The 17,339-nt window shown below is 36.4% G+C and overlaps 1 protein-coding gene and 1 long non-coding RNA gene across 4 annotated transcripts in view; one reads left to right on the top strand and one right to left on the bottom strand.

Moving 5' to 3' along the window:
- Positions 1–17,339, top strand: part of TENM1 (teneurin transmembrane protein 1) — a 591,240-nt gene that overhangs the window by 421,302 nt on the left and 152,599 nt on the right. For all 3 annotated transcript variants that reach the window (XM_072431864.1, XM_072431865.1, XM_072431866.1), the window contains 4 exons: positions 6,053–6,238; positions 8,233–8,256; positions 8,891–9,037; positions 16,456–16,672. In XM_072431864.1, coding sequence (XP_072287965.1) covers positions 6,053–6,238; positions 8,233–8,256; positions 8,891–9,037; positions 16,456–16,672 — 574 coding nt within the window. The remainder of the gene's footprint in view (positions 1–6,052; positions 6,239–8,232; positions 8,257–8,890; positions 9,038–16,455; positions 16,673–17,339) is intronic.
- LOC140344597 (uncharacterized) overlaps positions 1–17,339 on the bottom strand; it is a 60,340-nt gene that overhangs the window by 11,136 nt on the left and 31,865 nt on the right. The gene's annotated exons all lie outside the window — the stretch shown is intronic.

The following is a 17,339-nucleotide window of genomic DNA, read 5'->3' on the forward strand; positions in this document are numbered from 1 at the left end:
ATACGATCGTTTGAGCGATAGAGGAACTATGTGCACGACAGGAAAGTGAACGAACGTTCGTTCATTACGCATGCTCAGCCCATGGACGATCAACGAACGACCGTACACATGAACGATGTTCAACGATCGTCGTCCAATCCGATCCGCCGGTCCGGTCGTTCGTTTCCAACGAGTTTCCTCGTTCGTCGGCGTCGTTGGTTACTTTTTTACGAACGATTTTTTGCCCAACCGATCGTTCGTCGTTCGATTGGAACGATAAAAATTGGAAGTGTGTACGCACCTTTAGGCTAACGCTTTGTCCCCTGCAGGTTACTGTTAACGACAGGGGGAATATCATATATGGATTTTGTATTGATTCTGATAATTGTAGCGTGTATGAGGTAAAGTGGAATGGAGGTGGTAATAATTGGTCTAGGTGATTTATAGTGTATACAAGTATATATGAGGATGACACTGAATGCGGGATATATGTCAGTATTTGTATATGGATAAGAGTAGGTGTATGTGTTAGGGCAGGGGTGCCTAACAGTTGGACTGCAATCTTCTGGTAGATCGCAAAGGCAACACGAGTAGTTCTCAGAGCCCTGCCTTTCAAAATAAACTCAATGGAGCACAGGAGTTATTAAGTTTAAATTTTTATTGTTGGTAGATCTTTTTGACTTGGTCATTCTAAAAGTATCTCACAAGCCAAAAAAGTGTGGGCACCCCTGTGTTAGGGTGTGAATGAGTGGGTATAGGTATATCTACATAAGAGGTAGACAGTAATGGTTATTCTATAGAGTGTTATCTATAGATAGTTTCTATGAAACATGATATATAAATAGAGAGTTCAAAGTTATGGTGCAATAAGGTCATAATAAAAATATAGTGCATTGCAAATCATTCTAATTATGCTACAGTGTGATCATTATTATTGTAATGCAAACTATTACAGAGCCTTGAAAACCCTTTCTCTTTGCTTTTCTAAAAAAAGTTACCATCCCATTATATGACTAATTTTTCAGGTGCATGGCAATTGTGCTTTAAGAGCAGATTTTATAATTAAACTGTAAATTCTTTTTTTAAAAGGAAATGGGAATCACAATAGATAAATGCTGTTTTAAAAATTCCTACATGACTGTTGAGTTCAAGAAAAATCCTTACCTGTATAGTATTACCAGAAATTAATTGACATGTCTTTATCAAATTGAAAAAAACCCACAGTGAATGTTGATATGATCAGTGATGGGGTCTATCTCTAGCCAATTGTACCTAAAAGAGATCCTATTTTTCAGTTGTTGTCAAGATATTTTATGACAAATGTATATTTAAATGGTAGAAAAGCCCACAGGAACAAACAGGGAGCTTAAATTTGCCATGCCTTGATTATAAGACTAAACAGCTGAAATAAACAAGCTCTCCATCCTTTTTGTCCCTTAGGCTGGGTCCACATGAACATTTTGTAAAAAGACATGTAAACATTCCACTTTTTTTAACGTTTTAAAACTTTTTTTAAACGCTGGAAAACGTCTATGCCGCAATTCCCGCGATTCTACAAGTGTTTTAGCACTTGGTAGAAATGCAAATTGTAACCCTGGGCAGTGATTTCTGCAAGTACAGGAAGTACATACATCCCTGCATACATGTGATAATGTGATCATGCAAGAGTACAGTGACAAATGTAACAGTATACACAGAATAGAGTGAAAAGAGTGCAAAGTGAAGCACAATTAAAGACAATGACTGCACACAAGTGATAATGAATTACATCATTTAGCACCAAAAGCAAACACAATGGCAGACAATCTTTACACATGCCAGGCATAGGTGTTAATTTTTACCAGCATAGTACATGTAATTAATCATGCATGACACATGGAATACTGACACAGGACACAGGCTATTGTTAAAACGTTTGTAAAAGCCTCCATTGAAATCAATGGAAGCTTTTTTATTGACAATTTCTAGCATGCATAAACGCAGGAAAACGCTCCCATTAAAATCAATGGACGCGTTTTCCCGCGTTTTACCACAATTTACCAGCGTTTTAATTTTTTTAGACGTTGCAAGCAGCATTTAAGATAAAGCTCAAAAATGTGCCTGAAGGAAACGTCCGGGTCTAGGTTAGCCCATTGGAATGCATGCGGACTTCAAACATGGGCTTTAAAAACCTCAGGTTAAACGCTGGGGAAACAGTCCGTGTAGACTAAGCCTTAGGAAGACCTAGTTTTTTATCCTGCTAAAAAAAAATTTTAAATGCACCCGTCTTCTGGGGTCAGCCTCTGTCTAGGATTCTTAGAATGATTTTAAAAAGGAAGCTACATTGAATAGAAGCTTTCAGAAGACTGCTACAGCAAATGAGAAATGACACTGTGGTTTTAGGAGTTGTAAATTACCCAGCTGCTAACAGTTTGTTTTCATTTCCTCTTGTGTTGTCCAGACATATTGTAATACCATTGTTATTAAAAGGAATTTTAAATTATTCTTTTAACTCCTGCATACTAAGTGAAAATAAAGCTTCTTTGTAGGAAATGTATAAATGATATTGGCTACATCAAATATAATATGTATAATAGTGCTTTTCAACATTGGGGCTAAAAAACCCACAAATTTTACTGTTAGAAAAGAATACCTGTATATATTAAATTTATTGATCCCCTGATTTAGAAATGTAAATGTACATGATGACATCAGAGACATCCAACCAATGCATGGATCACCAAGGAGAAAAGGCTTCTTGGGACCAGTTGCAGTGGAGGAGGAAGCCTGTAAGAGAAAGGGATACGTTAAGTTTTATCAACCATACGTTATGGCACCCTTTCAGTGTGGGGACAACCTACACTGCAGAAACACAGGCTGATTTCATACATATTTCAGTTGTCCTTGGATCTTTGGCATGGGTGCAGTATGCTCAAGATACTGGCACAGCAGACATGCTCATACCTTAAATATGAATGAATGGATGGAGAGTCAAGTACCTGCTTATTAGTTTCAGTAGTGCAGTGATTTAACATATTTTAAAATCAACTAGAACATTTGCCGATATATTCCAGCAGATGCAACCTTCATGTCTAAATGACCAGAGAAACCAATTAATAATATAAAAAAGCACTAAAATATTAATAGTAATACTACTAATATTAAAAAACAGATCTTGAGTTGTTACTTTATACCAGACTTTTGCAGGCACTCATTATATTTGACATGTTTTTATCCATATTTTCATGGTTGTAGTTTTACATGCAGTTTTGTAGATCCTTCCTATAGTTAATACCTGTATATTGAAGATTGTATTCTTCATACTATCTGAATGACTGCTAATATAACTACAACACTGCATTTTTTTTCAATAGCCCTTAATGAAATTTTGACATAAGAGAAATTATGAGAATGCCATTGCTAACCACTGTTTCCAAAAATATATACGTGTGCCTATGATTCTGATGCTTTGGCATGGGTATTTTAGGTCACTGACCTAGAACAAGTATTTTGACTTTACTCTGACTTTCATTTGCTACATAAATATTAACATATGGACATGGCAACTAATACTTTCAGAAGGAGGCCAGCAATACCAGCACTCATATTTCTTTCATGACTGATAGTCATGCACTGAAAAAAACAGTGAAGAAGCCTGTTTAATGCTGAACTCCTGGCCGGCATAGAAGTCGCAAATTAGAAGAACTCTGCAGTCCTAACATATCGACACAGACGTTAATTTAAATGTAGTCAGTGTAGGTACCTATATCTGTACTCTAGAGCTTAGAACAGTAAGGGTGAAGCAAGAAGGGAGAATCCACTGTGCTTCAGTCCAATGAGCCTGATGACCGAAGGAGACAGTTACTGAGAGTTTATAAGTCTGCTGCTTCTCCTTTCACTGTTCATTTGCAGGTTAGAGATAGGGAGACCTAATAGTGTTACTAAACTGTTGCAGAAGAAAATCAGGTCTTCTGCTTTTCCTGAAAGGGTTCTGTTCTGTGCTGGGAACTGGGTAGACATAAATACAAATCCTTTGGCAGCTTCATTATAAGTATTTCATGTGTGCATTTAGATTTTTTCTTCTAGTTCAACTAAAAAAGGGGATTTTACAGTCTAAAGACTAATCTTTAGAATTCTATGTCTTTGAGATTTTAATAATATACCAAGCTATTTATGTTGTCATCTTCTCTTTTATTATTAACATTGTCAAATACAAGGAACAAAGCCAATTGTTCTTTATGTTGCTAAATATTTTAGTTTTGTTATTATACTTGTGTCCTGTGCATCCATTATTATTATTATCTTGTATTTATCGAGACTGACATCTTCCATATGACCTCTTGTCCTCTATGTGGTAACTATAGTAAATATCTGAGTTTTGTTTGCTCTTTTTCTCATTTAAAACTTTTAAAACTAAAGGAGATCTGTCCTCGGAGTTCTGAGATAAATATACAGTTAGATGCTGCTTTCCTCCTTATCAACATTCTGGTTGACCTGTCTCCGATCCTGTTACTTTTGACCCAGAACAATGAAGTTAGAATAATGGTTGAAAATAGGATTTACCCATTTGTCTGGTATCAATAAGTCAGTAAAGGCCAGCATTAACAAAATATATGAGAACATTGTGCAAAGCACAATAATTCATACTAGCCAACCATGAAACATCCTCAAATCAGACCAAAAACATACTAGTAGCTTAACTGGCTTCATCACAAACTGCTCCTAGTGTCTGTGATTTATTAAAAACTACATTGCAATTCCATCAGGGAACAGGGTCCGATTCCAATACATAATTTTTCCATTTCTTTGAATGGGTGCTATCTTAGTACTGGACATATTTTAGTCGTTGCGTCTTGCTCCATAACATTAGATAACCTTCTTAGAGTTTCATGTGAATAATGTCCTGTGGGACTGAGGCCATTGGGTGAACATATATATTATCTATGTGCTCCTTTTCTGTGTGCACCAACCTTAGGTGTAAAATTGAATATAGTCTCTGGCCATAGACACCTGTATAAATCCGCTATCATCTTAAAAAATATCCTTGGAATGTGTACGTTGTCAATGAGAACTATTTATATCCTTCCTGTGAGTTCACTATAATATTGATGAAGGCAAATACTTTGTGCTATTTGTAATGGTATTTTAAGAGTCACTTTGACAGCACAAGTGTGCATTTTGGGATTTGACGTAATGCCAAAGCTGGGTAAGTACTGCTCCCAATGAAGTGGAGCAAAGCCAGTCATAATCATTAAGCACAATTTACCAAAGCTCAAGAAATAAACTTCTAAGTCTCTTTGTGACAGTTTAATGTAGTGGAGTTTGGCACAAATCTCAGTGATTAACATATCCCAGGTGATGTAAGAGTTATTCACTTTTGGCGGAAGTTGTATTTGATTGTTTATTTTGCTAAGAGTATCATAAACAACTGGACAATACTTGTCACGCTACATGACCATTATTTTTATTAACCTGTCCTAATGCAGGACAGGATCAGCATGCTGACAGATGTCATTTTTTACTTGGTTTCCTTTGGAGGCTACAACTGTTTGCTCCTTAAACTTAAACAGTTTTTGAACCTTTTGCACATATTATTTGTAAGACAATTAGCTTGTGTCAGGTTACAAAATAGGAAATACTATTGTTCTGGTGCTCTGATTTAGTCTCTCATTGATTTCAGCATTTTTATACAGATCGATACATATTTTCTGTTTGGAGATGTGATTTCTCTAACCTCCAGAGTGTTTTTTCTACTTTGCCATTTATCACGCTTCTAATGCTGGAACGATGCCCAAGTGCAATGCTTTATAGGTACCAAGTTAATGTTATAAATGAAATAGGCTTCCAATGCTTGACCTAAGGGGAACTTTGCATCACTATTTCTGCTTCTCACTATTGCTGTTTCTCAAGGAAAAACGAATTTGGTTACATAATAAGTTTCATTCTGCAAGCACATTTCTCCTGTGAGTCTGTGTTTGCATTTTCAGATCAGAATGGTGTTAATTAGGATTTGCATAGCTTTCCATTTACTGCCAATGCCAAATGAAAACCGTTTGTGACATGGTACCAATTATGTTCATTATTGCTCCACCAGAGCTGTGCACAGTGGACTGTAGAAGTCATGGTGTGTGCTCAGGGGGTGTCTGTCAATGTGAAGATGGCTGGGGAGGAGCCAGCTGTGACGAGCGCACATGTCATCCAAACTGTGCTGAACATGGACAATGTAAGGATGGAAAATGTGAATGTAGCCCAGGATGGGAGGGGGAGCAGTGCACCATTGGTGAGTCCCATGTTTATGTATTAATAAATACAGCACCGTATGTTACTGTCATTTGTTAAAATGAAAATTAGTATTCATAGTAAGTTAGGTTAATATTGTACTGTTATTGTAAGTAATCTTTGACATTACATTTTTACATTTGTTTTTTTATATATGCTAGAATAATAAATAAAGCGATACACAGGAAAGCCTGTTAGATGCAGCAATTAGTGACTCATTGCAGTTGCTTTATCTCTTAACAATGGTTGTAGCAAAATATCATCCACACAGGAAGTGTTTTATTTTGAATAGGTGGACCCATGTAATTCACTTTTATAAGAATAACAGGCAAGGTAACATTTATTTGTCACAACATACAAAACGTGCAGGTACACAATTCATGCAGGATTTTTCAACTGACAAAACGTCTAAGAGTGCATGTCTTCTATGACGCAACAAATAATAATGTTATCCTGCAGTGTGGTGATATGGGGATCCTCTAACTTAAGTTGCATTGTGTGGGGAATCATTGTATATTGCTTCAAAGCAAGAAGCAAAGCCCATGTGAGTAAAAAGCACATATGACATTTCTGACTGTTAAACCATAAGTAAACACCCAGCTGTAAACAGGCCCAATTGTTTATACATGACAAAGAATTTTGTATTTATATTATCACATTGCAAACTCCAGCACACCATAATGGCATTTATGATATATATATATATATATATATATATATATATATATATATTAAGGTAGCATAAATGTTTTTTAAATTCAGTAAAGTCAGTGAGTCCATCAATTCCATACACAAATGGCACTATTTAGTTAGGATAGTCGACCTATCGACCTTTTTACCATGGGAGAATCTTTGAAATACCTTTCATTAACATGCTGGTTAGTGGGAAGATTGTCAGTGGGAAGAATGTCAGAATGTGTTTTTTTTTAACCGCAACACCCTTTAAAAAAAAAAAAAAAAAAAAGTGAGTGAGGCTCTTTTTGTCTTGATCACCACGACTTTTGGCTGCTCAAGCATGCACAGAAGGGGCATTTTCCTACACCAAGGGGAAACAGATGCCGATCTCACTGCGCATGTGTATGTAGTTATTTTTTTTTTTTGCAGCTGAAAGAAAATCTGTTTTAAAAAAATTAATTTTTAGTTACTGGTACCAATCTAAGTATCGAAAAATATGTACTGGGATGCATCACTTAACCCCTCTGGCGATATTCCAGAGTGTGGCTCAGGGTGAAATTTCTTCGCAAAAAGTGGTAACCCCGAACCACACTCAGGGTGGAAATACCTGGGTTACCTTTTTTTCACAAGCCCGTGGCTTCCTCCAGCGATGCTGGTCCGGCATCTGTGTCCACTTAGTGATGCCCGGCTGATATCGGCGCCCCATTGGCCATGCCCAGCATCTGCGGCCCCTGGCCTCACATCCCAGCATGTAAATGATGGAGACGTGAGGCTAGAGGATGCAGATGTCAGCCGAGTATGCGACGTGTGTGCGGACATCGTGTGTGTGTCAGGAGGCGGGACCGGCCGGAAATTTAAAACTAGAAAGTATTTAAATGTCAAATTTACCGATCTGGCAGAGAGGAGTTAAATTGGTCCATCAAATTTCGTAGAAAGACTTGGGTCATATCTATATTTTATAATATGTACTTCTTAGTTGAGCAGAGGTCAGTATGTGTGTTAAGAATTTACAAACAGAATTTACAAAATGGAATACCATGAACCAATTTCATTACAACTGATAATGACACTATAAAACTTCTAATTAATTCTGTGTGCAAATATTTATTGGTTATGCCATATATTAGTGAATCCCACATGTGCTGCTGTCACTTTAAATCAGCATTTGAGAATGACTGCAAATATATTTTCTGAATGCAATTACCGTACATCCGCTGGAGTATAATAATTCTATTACAGTAAAAAAAAAAACAGGATATTGCTTAAAGGAGACATATATCTGATAATATTGTTTTATGTTTCTTCTAATCTTTCTGGCAGCTCACTATCTGGATGCTGTAAGAGGTATGTTTAACCCCATATTCACAAATCAACACACTCACCAATTGCATTTCTGTTGATTTCTACAATAGTTTTTGGCAGAATTATGAAAGAAATACTTCTAGTCCAATTGTTAGGAAACTTGATTTACTAAAGCTTTCCAAGACTGGAGAGGATATACTTTTAACAATGAACCTGGGTGATCAAAAAAATCTCAAACTGATCTGGTCCAGGATTGAAAATATTTGCATTGGAAAGCTTTGATAAATTAGTCCCAAAGTATAAAAATGAAAGGTGTTATTGTCTTTACTAGTACATATATCGTCATACAATAATTTGAGTGGTGTCACATCCACGGGGGTACATGGGGTCCTACTCATGAGAAGTGAACCCTTGTTTGTAACTCTTTAGAGAAGGAGAAAGTTCCAGCTCATTTACTGCATGCCAGAGCTACAGAAGCTGTTAATATGATTAATGTGCTGTATGATAATAACATTTCTGTAAGTATTGTTTAGGCAGTCCAGCTAGACCAAGTCTAGTGTACAGGGTCTGTCTGTGTGAAGGAAGGGGACATAAATAACATAACTTTTTATAAAATCAGACTTATTTATTAAAAGAGAACTTATCATTACCTAAATATTTTTGTCACTTCATTTAGATGGCTGCCCAGGTTTATGTTATGGCAATGGGAGATGCACACTTGACCAGAATGGATGGCATTGTGTATGTCAAGTTGGCTGGAGTGGAATAGGTTGTAACGTTATAATGGAGATGACTTGTGCTGATAACATGGATAATGACTCAGGTACATATTTGCTTTTATATCTGTTTTTGCTTGTTCGTGCTCATGTGCTCATTTAGATAATGCCAAAAATTCTTCACAAGAGCTCATTGTCTGACATACTAAATCTCACTGATAAGCATCCTGATCACTATCTGTATATATATATATATATATATATATATATAGTCACCAATCTTGTTTTTTATGCTGGGACTTACAGGGTCTGATTGGACAGTATAGCTTTATGAAAAATGAGGTCCCTTTTCTCTTCTATGTAGAGAGGAGAGGAAAATAACAGTCAGGAGGCTTCTTGCTGTGGGGAATACAATAGTTCAACGATAGTGATAATAAGCATTAGATAATTCAGTGATCCAACATGGCAAATTGCCAAGGGATGTTGTGGGACACCTGTACTGAAGCTATATTTTCACCAAATAAATGTGTTGGGTTACAGAAATCTAGTTTAGAAATCTAGTATGTACAAGGCTTTAAGTTAAGCCAGGCACTTTTTTTTTTCTTATTAAAGCATAACACAGACTTTTGGGTGTTTTGCAGATATTTGAAATTTAAACTGTAATTAAACCAGTACTTTATTTTTTGTTTTGTTAGAATAGGGAGTGTTTAAGATCCATGTTGTATGTTTTAATGTAATTGTCCAAATAGGGAGATTCTCCAATTGACCTCTACTAAACAACTGCATCTTGTCATTGGAAGGGTTTAGAAAGAAGAAGTATTGAGAGCTGTAGGATACTTCTAGAAGTGTTGATTATCTGTTACACTTAAGTATATTATTTCCTAGTATTCAGTGGTGGGGCCAGCAGGAAAATTGAATATGTATATTCTAGGTTTTAACAGTCTTTATATCATGAAATCTTACTCCAAATTTCATGGGATTAGCTGGTATAGGCATAAAACCTTAAATGATGCCACAATGTTGATATATGAGGTTGAAGGTGCAAAAACTGCAGTGATGTTTTTAAAGTATAAATCTATAAAGGGACTGCTTAGCCACTACAATGAACATTAAAGATGTTCCTTTTAAAATAGTAGATTTTAATTTTTTTTTCAGGTCAGCTTTAAATGGTAACATATTAGCTTGGAACTAGATAGGAAAGAAAATAAACAGGGACACTAAATAACTTGTCTTTTCTGGCATAAAGCATGTGTATAAATAATTGGCTATATTACCCAAGCATTTTTAGAATGGGGATCACATGTGTTTACATTTATGCTTATCTGTTATTAACTTCATTCAGTAAAGTATATTAAAAAACCTGGAGGACATATAAATGCTTCAAAAGCATATTTGTTCTATTGGCTTCCAGTTGTAGCATCCTGATAAAATAATCAAGCATCTTTATTTTTTTAACTCATCCACGTGCTAATTTGTTACCAGTACACTAAGTTTTACTTAATTTTTCAAATAGGGTGGGTTTGGAAATTGGACAGGAACCTGGTAAAAGTATTTTGATGTCATTTTCTGTATTACCTACCCTTTTAAGGCAGGTTCCTTCCACATAAACAACCCTTTTGTTTACTACTGTAAAGCCTAATTGGGTCACAATGCTGTCCCTTCCTTAACCATTCTGACTTCTTGTACAAGAGACCTTAAATTGGCCTTGCGTTCAAACATAGGTAAAAAAGATGTGCTCAATAAGTGTACATACATAAATAAGGACTTCTTGTTGCAGTACTGTGGGGTCTGCAGAACTGTCCCACATGTGATTTGAATGTTTTAATATCTAATTTTGTTAAAATTACTTTTTGTTCATAAATTAAACATTTTAACAAGGCACCATTATTCTCAGGTGGATTAGGTTCCTTGTCATCTTTTTCATGCAATGGTCCAACAAACATGTCTCAAAGTATAGGCAGCTTTGAGCACTCCCACAAACTCCTGCAGGCTCCAAGCAAATCCTAAATAAATGCACATACTGTAATCATTTTACAGGTCAAAACAAATGATTACATGTGAACAAGGTCAGAAAGCAGTTATACTGTATGCATATTAGCATTGCTTTTCCAATGACAAATTCCTGGGAGATCTTTACTGCCTGCGATTATATAACTAATTAGTAGACACAAAGTTGTGTACTGTTGACCCATCATTGGTGGACTACACTGAATGAGGAGATTCTTCATATGGGTAATATTAAACTGAAAAAATGGTGGTTATAAATATGGCAATTTCTATTCTTAAGCCATCTTCAGGACTCCTACCAAGTCTGTTAGCTACAGAACAAAAGCAAAACTGGTGTGGTTAGCCAACACACCATTTTCTCTCTAAGAGACATTTTGCTAGCTGGTATGCAGAGACTTTACAGTAATGACTGTGTCTGATAACAAGCATTTCTACCTGCTGGAATGTTCATTATTATCACCTAGGAAAGCCCTACTTTGCTCATTCACTGTGTGATGATTGCAGGCAATGTTCAAACTGGGCTGGGCAACCCAATGCCATTTGGTGATTTACTTCCAGTATTTGGTCTGGTGCATTTTAGTGTATATTAACTTCATTTTATGTATACTGTGGATTAAAAAAAAACATGACATTGAAAAAAGGATATGGAAAATAAAGAAATGTTTCAATCTTTATGACACACATAGGTGGTAAAAAAATGCAGTGGCATGGATGCATATACCCTGGTAATGAAAAAGGTATATAAAGGGTTAATACTTACCTCTTCTGCTACCTCTTGTCTGCGTTATCTTGAAGTGCTACCTTGGCTGAATATTCAGCATCCAGTTTCTATGGAGTCCTCCTCTGCACTGAGGGGCTTCTCCTTTTTGACCGTTTATCATTACAGGACACTACAGAAAAAAACAGATGACTGCAGTTCTTTTTCAGCATTAATGCTTGTAAATCACTGTTGGTCTGTCTGTTTTAGCCAGATGGTGTGATCCGGTAAAGCTTAGAAATTTGCTGAACAGTAGCTCAGCATTTTAATGTACTTGAGTGCTGGGTGTTGCACACATGAAAATATAGTCTTTTCATATTACCATACTCATAAAGCAAAGTTCAAGCTGTCATTAAGGAAGATTTCCTATCTGATGTGTTTGATTGTGTCAATTCTTTAAAGCAAAAAGTGCAGTGTAATGATGATGGGATGTTTTGCAAAATGACATGTGAACTGCTCAAATCTTTTGAATTTTGAATTGAAGTAGTTAGCACCTATTTTGAGAAACCTCAATTTTTTTAACACAGTTTTCTCTATGTAAATTTGTATTGCTTGAAGAGAAACAGCAATTTAATGTAATTTTTGTATTAGAAACATACTGGTAATGGCTGCATACAAAATTGCCTCATCAAGAATTGCTATTGCTATACAAAAAAATACCTCTATCTAGATCAGTGTTTTTCAATTAGGGTTCCTCCTGAGTTTGCTAGGGATTCCTTGAACAATGAGCAATTGCTGCCTCTCAGGTCAGTTTCAGTGACACCGATGATCTTTTTGGCTATCTGTAAGGGGGACATTTTCTCCAATGGCCAGCAGTGTAAAGTGCCTTCCCACTGACCACCATGCTAATATACTGTGAGCTGTGGATATAGTAATTATAGAAGAGGTTCATTGAAGACCTAAAAGATATTTCAAGGGTTCTCCCATGGTAAAAGTCAAGAAACACTAATCTAGATATTTAGATGGTCAGTTTTAGACATATTTCTTTTCACAGGACAGAATAGAATAGCAGGCTCATATCATATGACTGTATTGGGTGCAACCTTCCTTGTACGCTTCATTGTGGGTATTTGCCGGGCTTTAAAGGTCTCACAGAAGAGTGGGATGAAACTGTGCACTTCTTTGGATTTTTTATATTTAGTGCCTTTAGGTAAAAAAAGAAAACCAGTGTCTGCTATAATAAATTATCTAGCAGAGTATATTAACTTAGACGGTAAAAAGAAAGGGTCCCTAGAGTGAGTTTAAATGCACAACTTTCACACTTAAAGCCTGTAACATATTCTTTTACTTTTTGGATAGAGGGGGGAAAAGGAATTTAGAAAAGTTAGGGACAAAAAAGGAATCAAGCATATCAAAGAAAATAAGTTGTCTGAACTTTCTCACTTAATTTGAAATGTTTTCCCCCCAATAGAGTTACAGAGCTATAAGGACCAGACAGAGGTGTTAACCTTTCCATGCTCTAGCTAAAACATGAAACGCATTTGGCTTAAAGTGGACCTGTACTGACAGTATATAGTCATGTAAAAAAGAAAGTGCATCCTCTTTCAAATGTAAAATTTTACATAATAGGACATCTACAACAACAACGACATCAGCAGAAAAAAAACATCCAATTCCTAGCAGGTGCAACAGTTGGAAAAGCTATGTGTAAAAACTAAGCACACCCCTTGAATTATTAGCTTGTAAAGCTACCTTTAGAATCAATATTTCGAACTGATTGTTTTCTGTATGACTTTATCATTCTCTCGCAATGTTGTGGAGGAATTTTGTCACGCACTTTTTCTACAGCATTTAGTCCATTGAGATGTATGGGCATTTATTTATGCAGAGCTCTCCTAAGGTCCCACCACAGCAATTCGATTGGGTAAGGTCTTGAGTTTAACTGGGCCATTGCCACACCTTGGTTCTTTTCTTTTTCAAGTATTTTGTTGTGGATCTTCTGGCGTGCTTGGATCATTGTTTTGTTGGATTATTCAAATTTTGACCAAGTGTTAGCTGCCATACAGATAGCATCACATTTGAGTTTAGAATATATTGGTATGCAGAAGAGAATGTGGTCGACTCAATGATTGCAAGGTACCCAGGTTTTGTGGATACAAAATAGGCCTAAATCATCACCCTACCCTCACAGTGCTTAAAAGTTGGTATGAGGTATTTGTGCTGATAGACTGTGTTTGGTTTTTGCCTAACATGGCACTGTGCATTATGGCCAAACATCTTCACTTATCTGTCCAAAAGACTTTGGTCCTGATTTAGTAAAGCTCTCCAAGGCTCGAGAAGATACACTTTCATCAGTAAACCTGGGCATCCTAAAAACCTGAAATGCATTTCAGGTAATAGTAATTAGTAATTTGCTATATGTTAGCAAATATTTCAATCCTAGACCAGATCTATTCCAGGTTTGCTGGATAACCCAGGTTTACTGCTGAAAGTGTATCTTCTCCAGTCTTGGAGAATTTTAATAAATCAGGCCCATTGTTCCAGAAAGCTTGTGATTTGTTTAGATGCAACTTTGCAAACCTAAGCCATGCAGGCATGTTCTTTTTAGAGAGAAGAGCTTGTTTAGCCTATTTTTCCAATTGTACTGTGTGGATGTTGGCTACTGTGGTAATGAACAAATACCATTTACAATGCTAACTGAGGCCTATATAATCTTAGATGTAGCTCTGGGATGTCCACGCCAGGTAAGATTCACAACGGTTTTGAATTGTTTTCCGGTAATTGAATTGATTTCTGGTAAGGATATACCTATTTTTACACACACTGTTTCTGCATTTTGACCTAAAATATTGTATTATGTAATTTGTTGTTGTTAATCTGAGGTTGTATATTTCTAATTTAGGATCTTTCTGAGGATCGTATGTTTTTATTATTATGTTCTGATACACAAGACCTAAGAATTAAATAAGGGTGTACTTCATACCTTAGCTTAACATCAGCACACCAGCATATACAAATTTGTGCACCTAGATCAATTCTGTCAAAAAATAAAATCAACAATTTTTGTTTTGTCATCCATCTCCTGTTGACCTACTGTTGCTTCTTAACTACCTCATCCCTTAACACAGATTGTCTAATATGAAATCTGCATCACACATAATACAGGCTTCCCAAGCATTGTGAGAAGAAGAAATAGACACATGAAATAGATGTAGAAAGCTGTGCACATGTGCAGTATTTTAGAGATGATGGCAAACTGTATGAAGGAGAATTGCAGTAGTTAAACAATGTGCCCAAAACAAAGATGTTGATGCTGGGAGCTGGGAACAGAATTTTCATAGAGGATGCAACTTCAAAGTTGCATCATCAAGGTACCATTACATATATACATACATACATACATGGCAACTGAGCTGAACACTAGGTTTAAACAATAATACATGTGAATACAAGTCTACTTTACCAAAATATATATTGTTAAAACAATGTATGAAACCAGCATTTACAAGGATTTCACTGGGAAAGAGGGAATAGCATCCTTCCAAAGACAGTTTTTCTAGAAATTCATAGAAGCACAATGAAGTCCTAATATAAAACTTATTGATTTAAACCAATGGTCGCCAACCTTTTGGGTCCCGCGGACCACTAAAATTACCTGAGCATGCACAGGGAGTCGGTTGTCACTCCCGCTATAACCCCACCCACTCCCCCATCGTAGGCTCACATATGCGGACAGGGACACAACCTGCCCACTTCCCTGAACCTGGGATTTGTACGGGGGACATGGTCTGCAGCTTTGGCCGGTATGCCCCACCAGCGGGTTTCTTCTCCTGACCCCGTTCAGGGGCCGCACCGGCCAGAGCTGCGGACCACCAAATTTTCTTGCGGACCACCAGTTGGCAACTCCTGATTTAAAAAAAGTCTAAGCCTCTTAAAAGCCTAACCATGCACAGGCTCACAGTATGCTGAAACACTGTGATTGTACCTTAGGGTCCTTTGAAACTGAAAATATTCTTTTGTATTTTTGAATTTTCTTGTTGAAAATTATGCACTGTATCTCAAAAGTAATTGCATATAGAAGAAGCATAAATGTAATGTCTATTTCGTTGTAATGTACCTGACATTATCATACAATACAAAGAGATAACTAGTAATCTTTAGGCTTGTGTCAATGAGGTTTATATGTATGTTTCATATTTAAATGCACTTGCAAAAACGTCTTCACTTGAATGGCAAACAGTATTTGGCAAGAAAAGACTCTGTCTGACCTGCTTTGCATGCAGTTTAAATGCACCTTCGTAGGACATTCTTTGTTCAAAGAAACACAGTTCAACACAAACCAGTTCAAACATTGTCTCTGAACTGCCATGTACACTGCTCAAATAAAGTAGCTTTGGGATTTTGATGATCCTTTAACATGTGATTTAAGCACATTAAATGCAGTAAAACAAAGTCTGTGTATAAGTACCCTGATAAAGGTTCTGTATTCTTATAAACATGTATTATTTTTTATTTCTAATCTGTTCACAAAAATCTAAAATTGGTAAATATGTGGTTCTAATGAAAGTTAATAATGTTAAAATTGGTATTAAATGTTGTACACAATGACAACTTTTGCACTTTTGTAGTTTTTAACAGGTAAAAACACAGCTCATTAATTCAGAGATTTTTCCCTGCGTTTGGAAAATTAACACCAGCAAGCTTGCAGGTCTTAACCCCTTGTTTTAGCATTAATTAGCATTGCTGATTTTTCATTGCCCTGCTCTGTGAAATCTCAGTAGACTTACATTGGCTGATTTATGGTAATTTCATCCATTACAGATGGACTGACAGATTGTGTAGATCCTGATTGCTGCCAGGAAGCCAACTGCTTCTCCAGCCCTCTCTGTCAAGGTTCACCTGACCCATTAGACCTCATCCAGCAAAGCCAGCCACCCTTCTCCCAGCATCCTCCAAGACTCTTCTATGACAGGATTAGATTTCTTATTGGCAAGGACGGAACTCATGTCATTCCTGGAGAAATCAGCCTTGACAGCAGGTAGGTATGGCCTTACGTCTATGACATCATCAGGACACAGGGATCACAGACAAGTATGACAGCACTTTATTGCATATTGACCAACATTTCCCTCCTCGGAGATTGTTTAATAAATTAGTGTAGTTGTTTGTGATTATGCAGCATATAAATTACACACAAACCTTTAATGTAAATGAAATGTCCAGTGCAAAGTACTTTTGCCTCTTTATATTGTTACTATTTTCCCATTGCATTTTAGAATTTTTTCTGTTTCACTCCATTTTATGCAATTTACATTTTAGCTGAAAAAGAATAAGGCTTAGTGAACACATATGAGTAAAAATGTTTATTGTATCCTATGTGTTTTGTGCTTTATTTTATAGATGGCATATGGTAAAATGACATATAAGTGTTTTTTATAGTACAATATGGGGATTGGGGTGTTGTATAAAGTTTGATAAAAAAAAGAATTGAAGAACTGCTGCAGATATCTTGCTTCTCAAAGGTGTGTGCATGTACCTGCAGCATACTGTAATTTTATTTTGATTTTTTGGTTAAATGCTAGGGTATCTTTATGCCTGCATGATTTTAAATATACTGTCAAGAAATATGTGATTAGTCTCTGTGGGGTCTTGTAGCCCCTATGATAAATTTCCATCCAGGACAATGATTCTCCCACATTTAGAAA

The sequence above is a fragment of the Pyxicephalus adspersus genome, chromosome Z (genome assembly GCF_032062135.1).
Source record: "Pyxicephalus adspersus chromosome Z, UCB_Pads_2.0, whole genome shotgun sequence".
Lineage (NCBI taxonomy): Eukaryota > Metazoa > Chordata > Amphibia > Anura > Pyxicephalidae > Pyxicephalus > Pyxicephalus adspersus.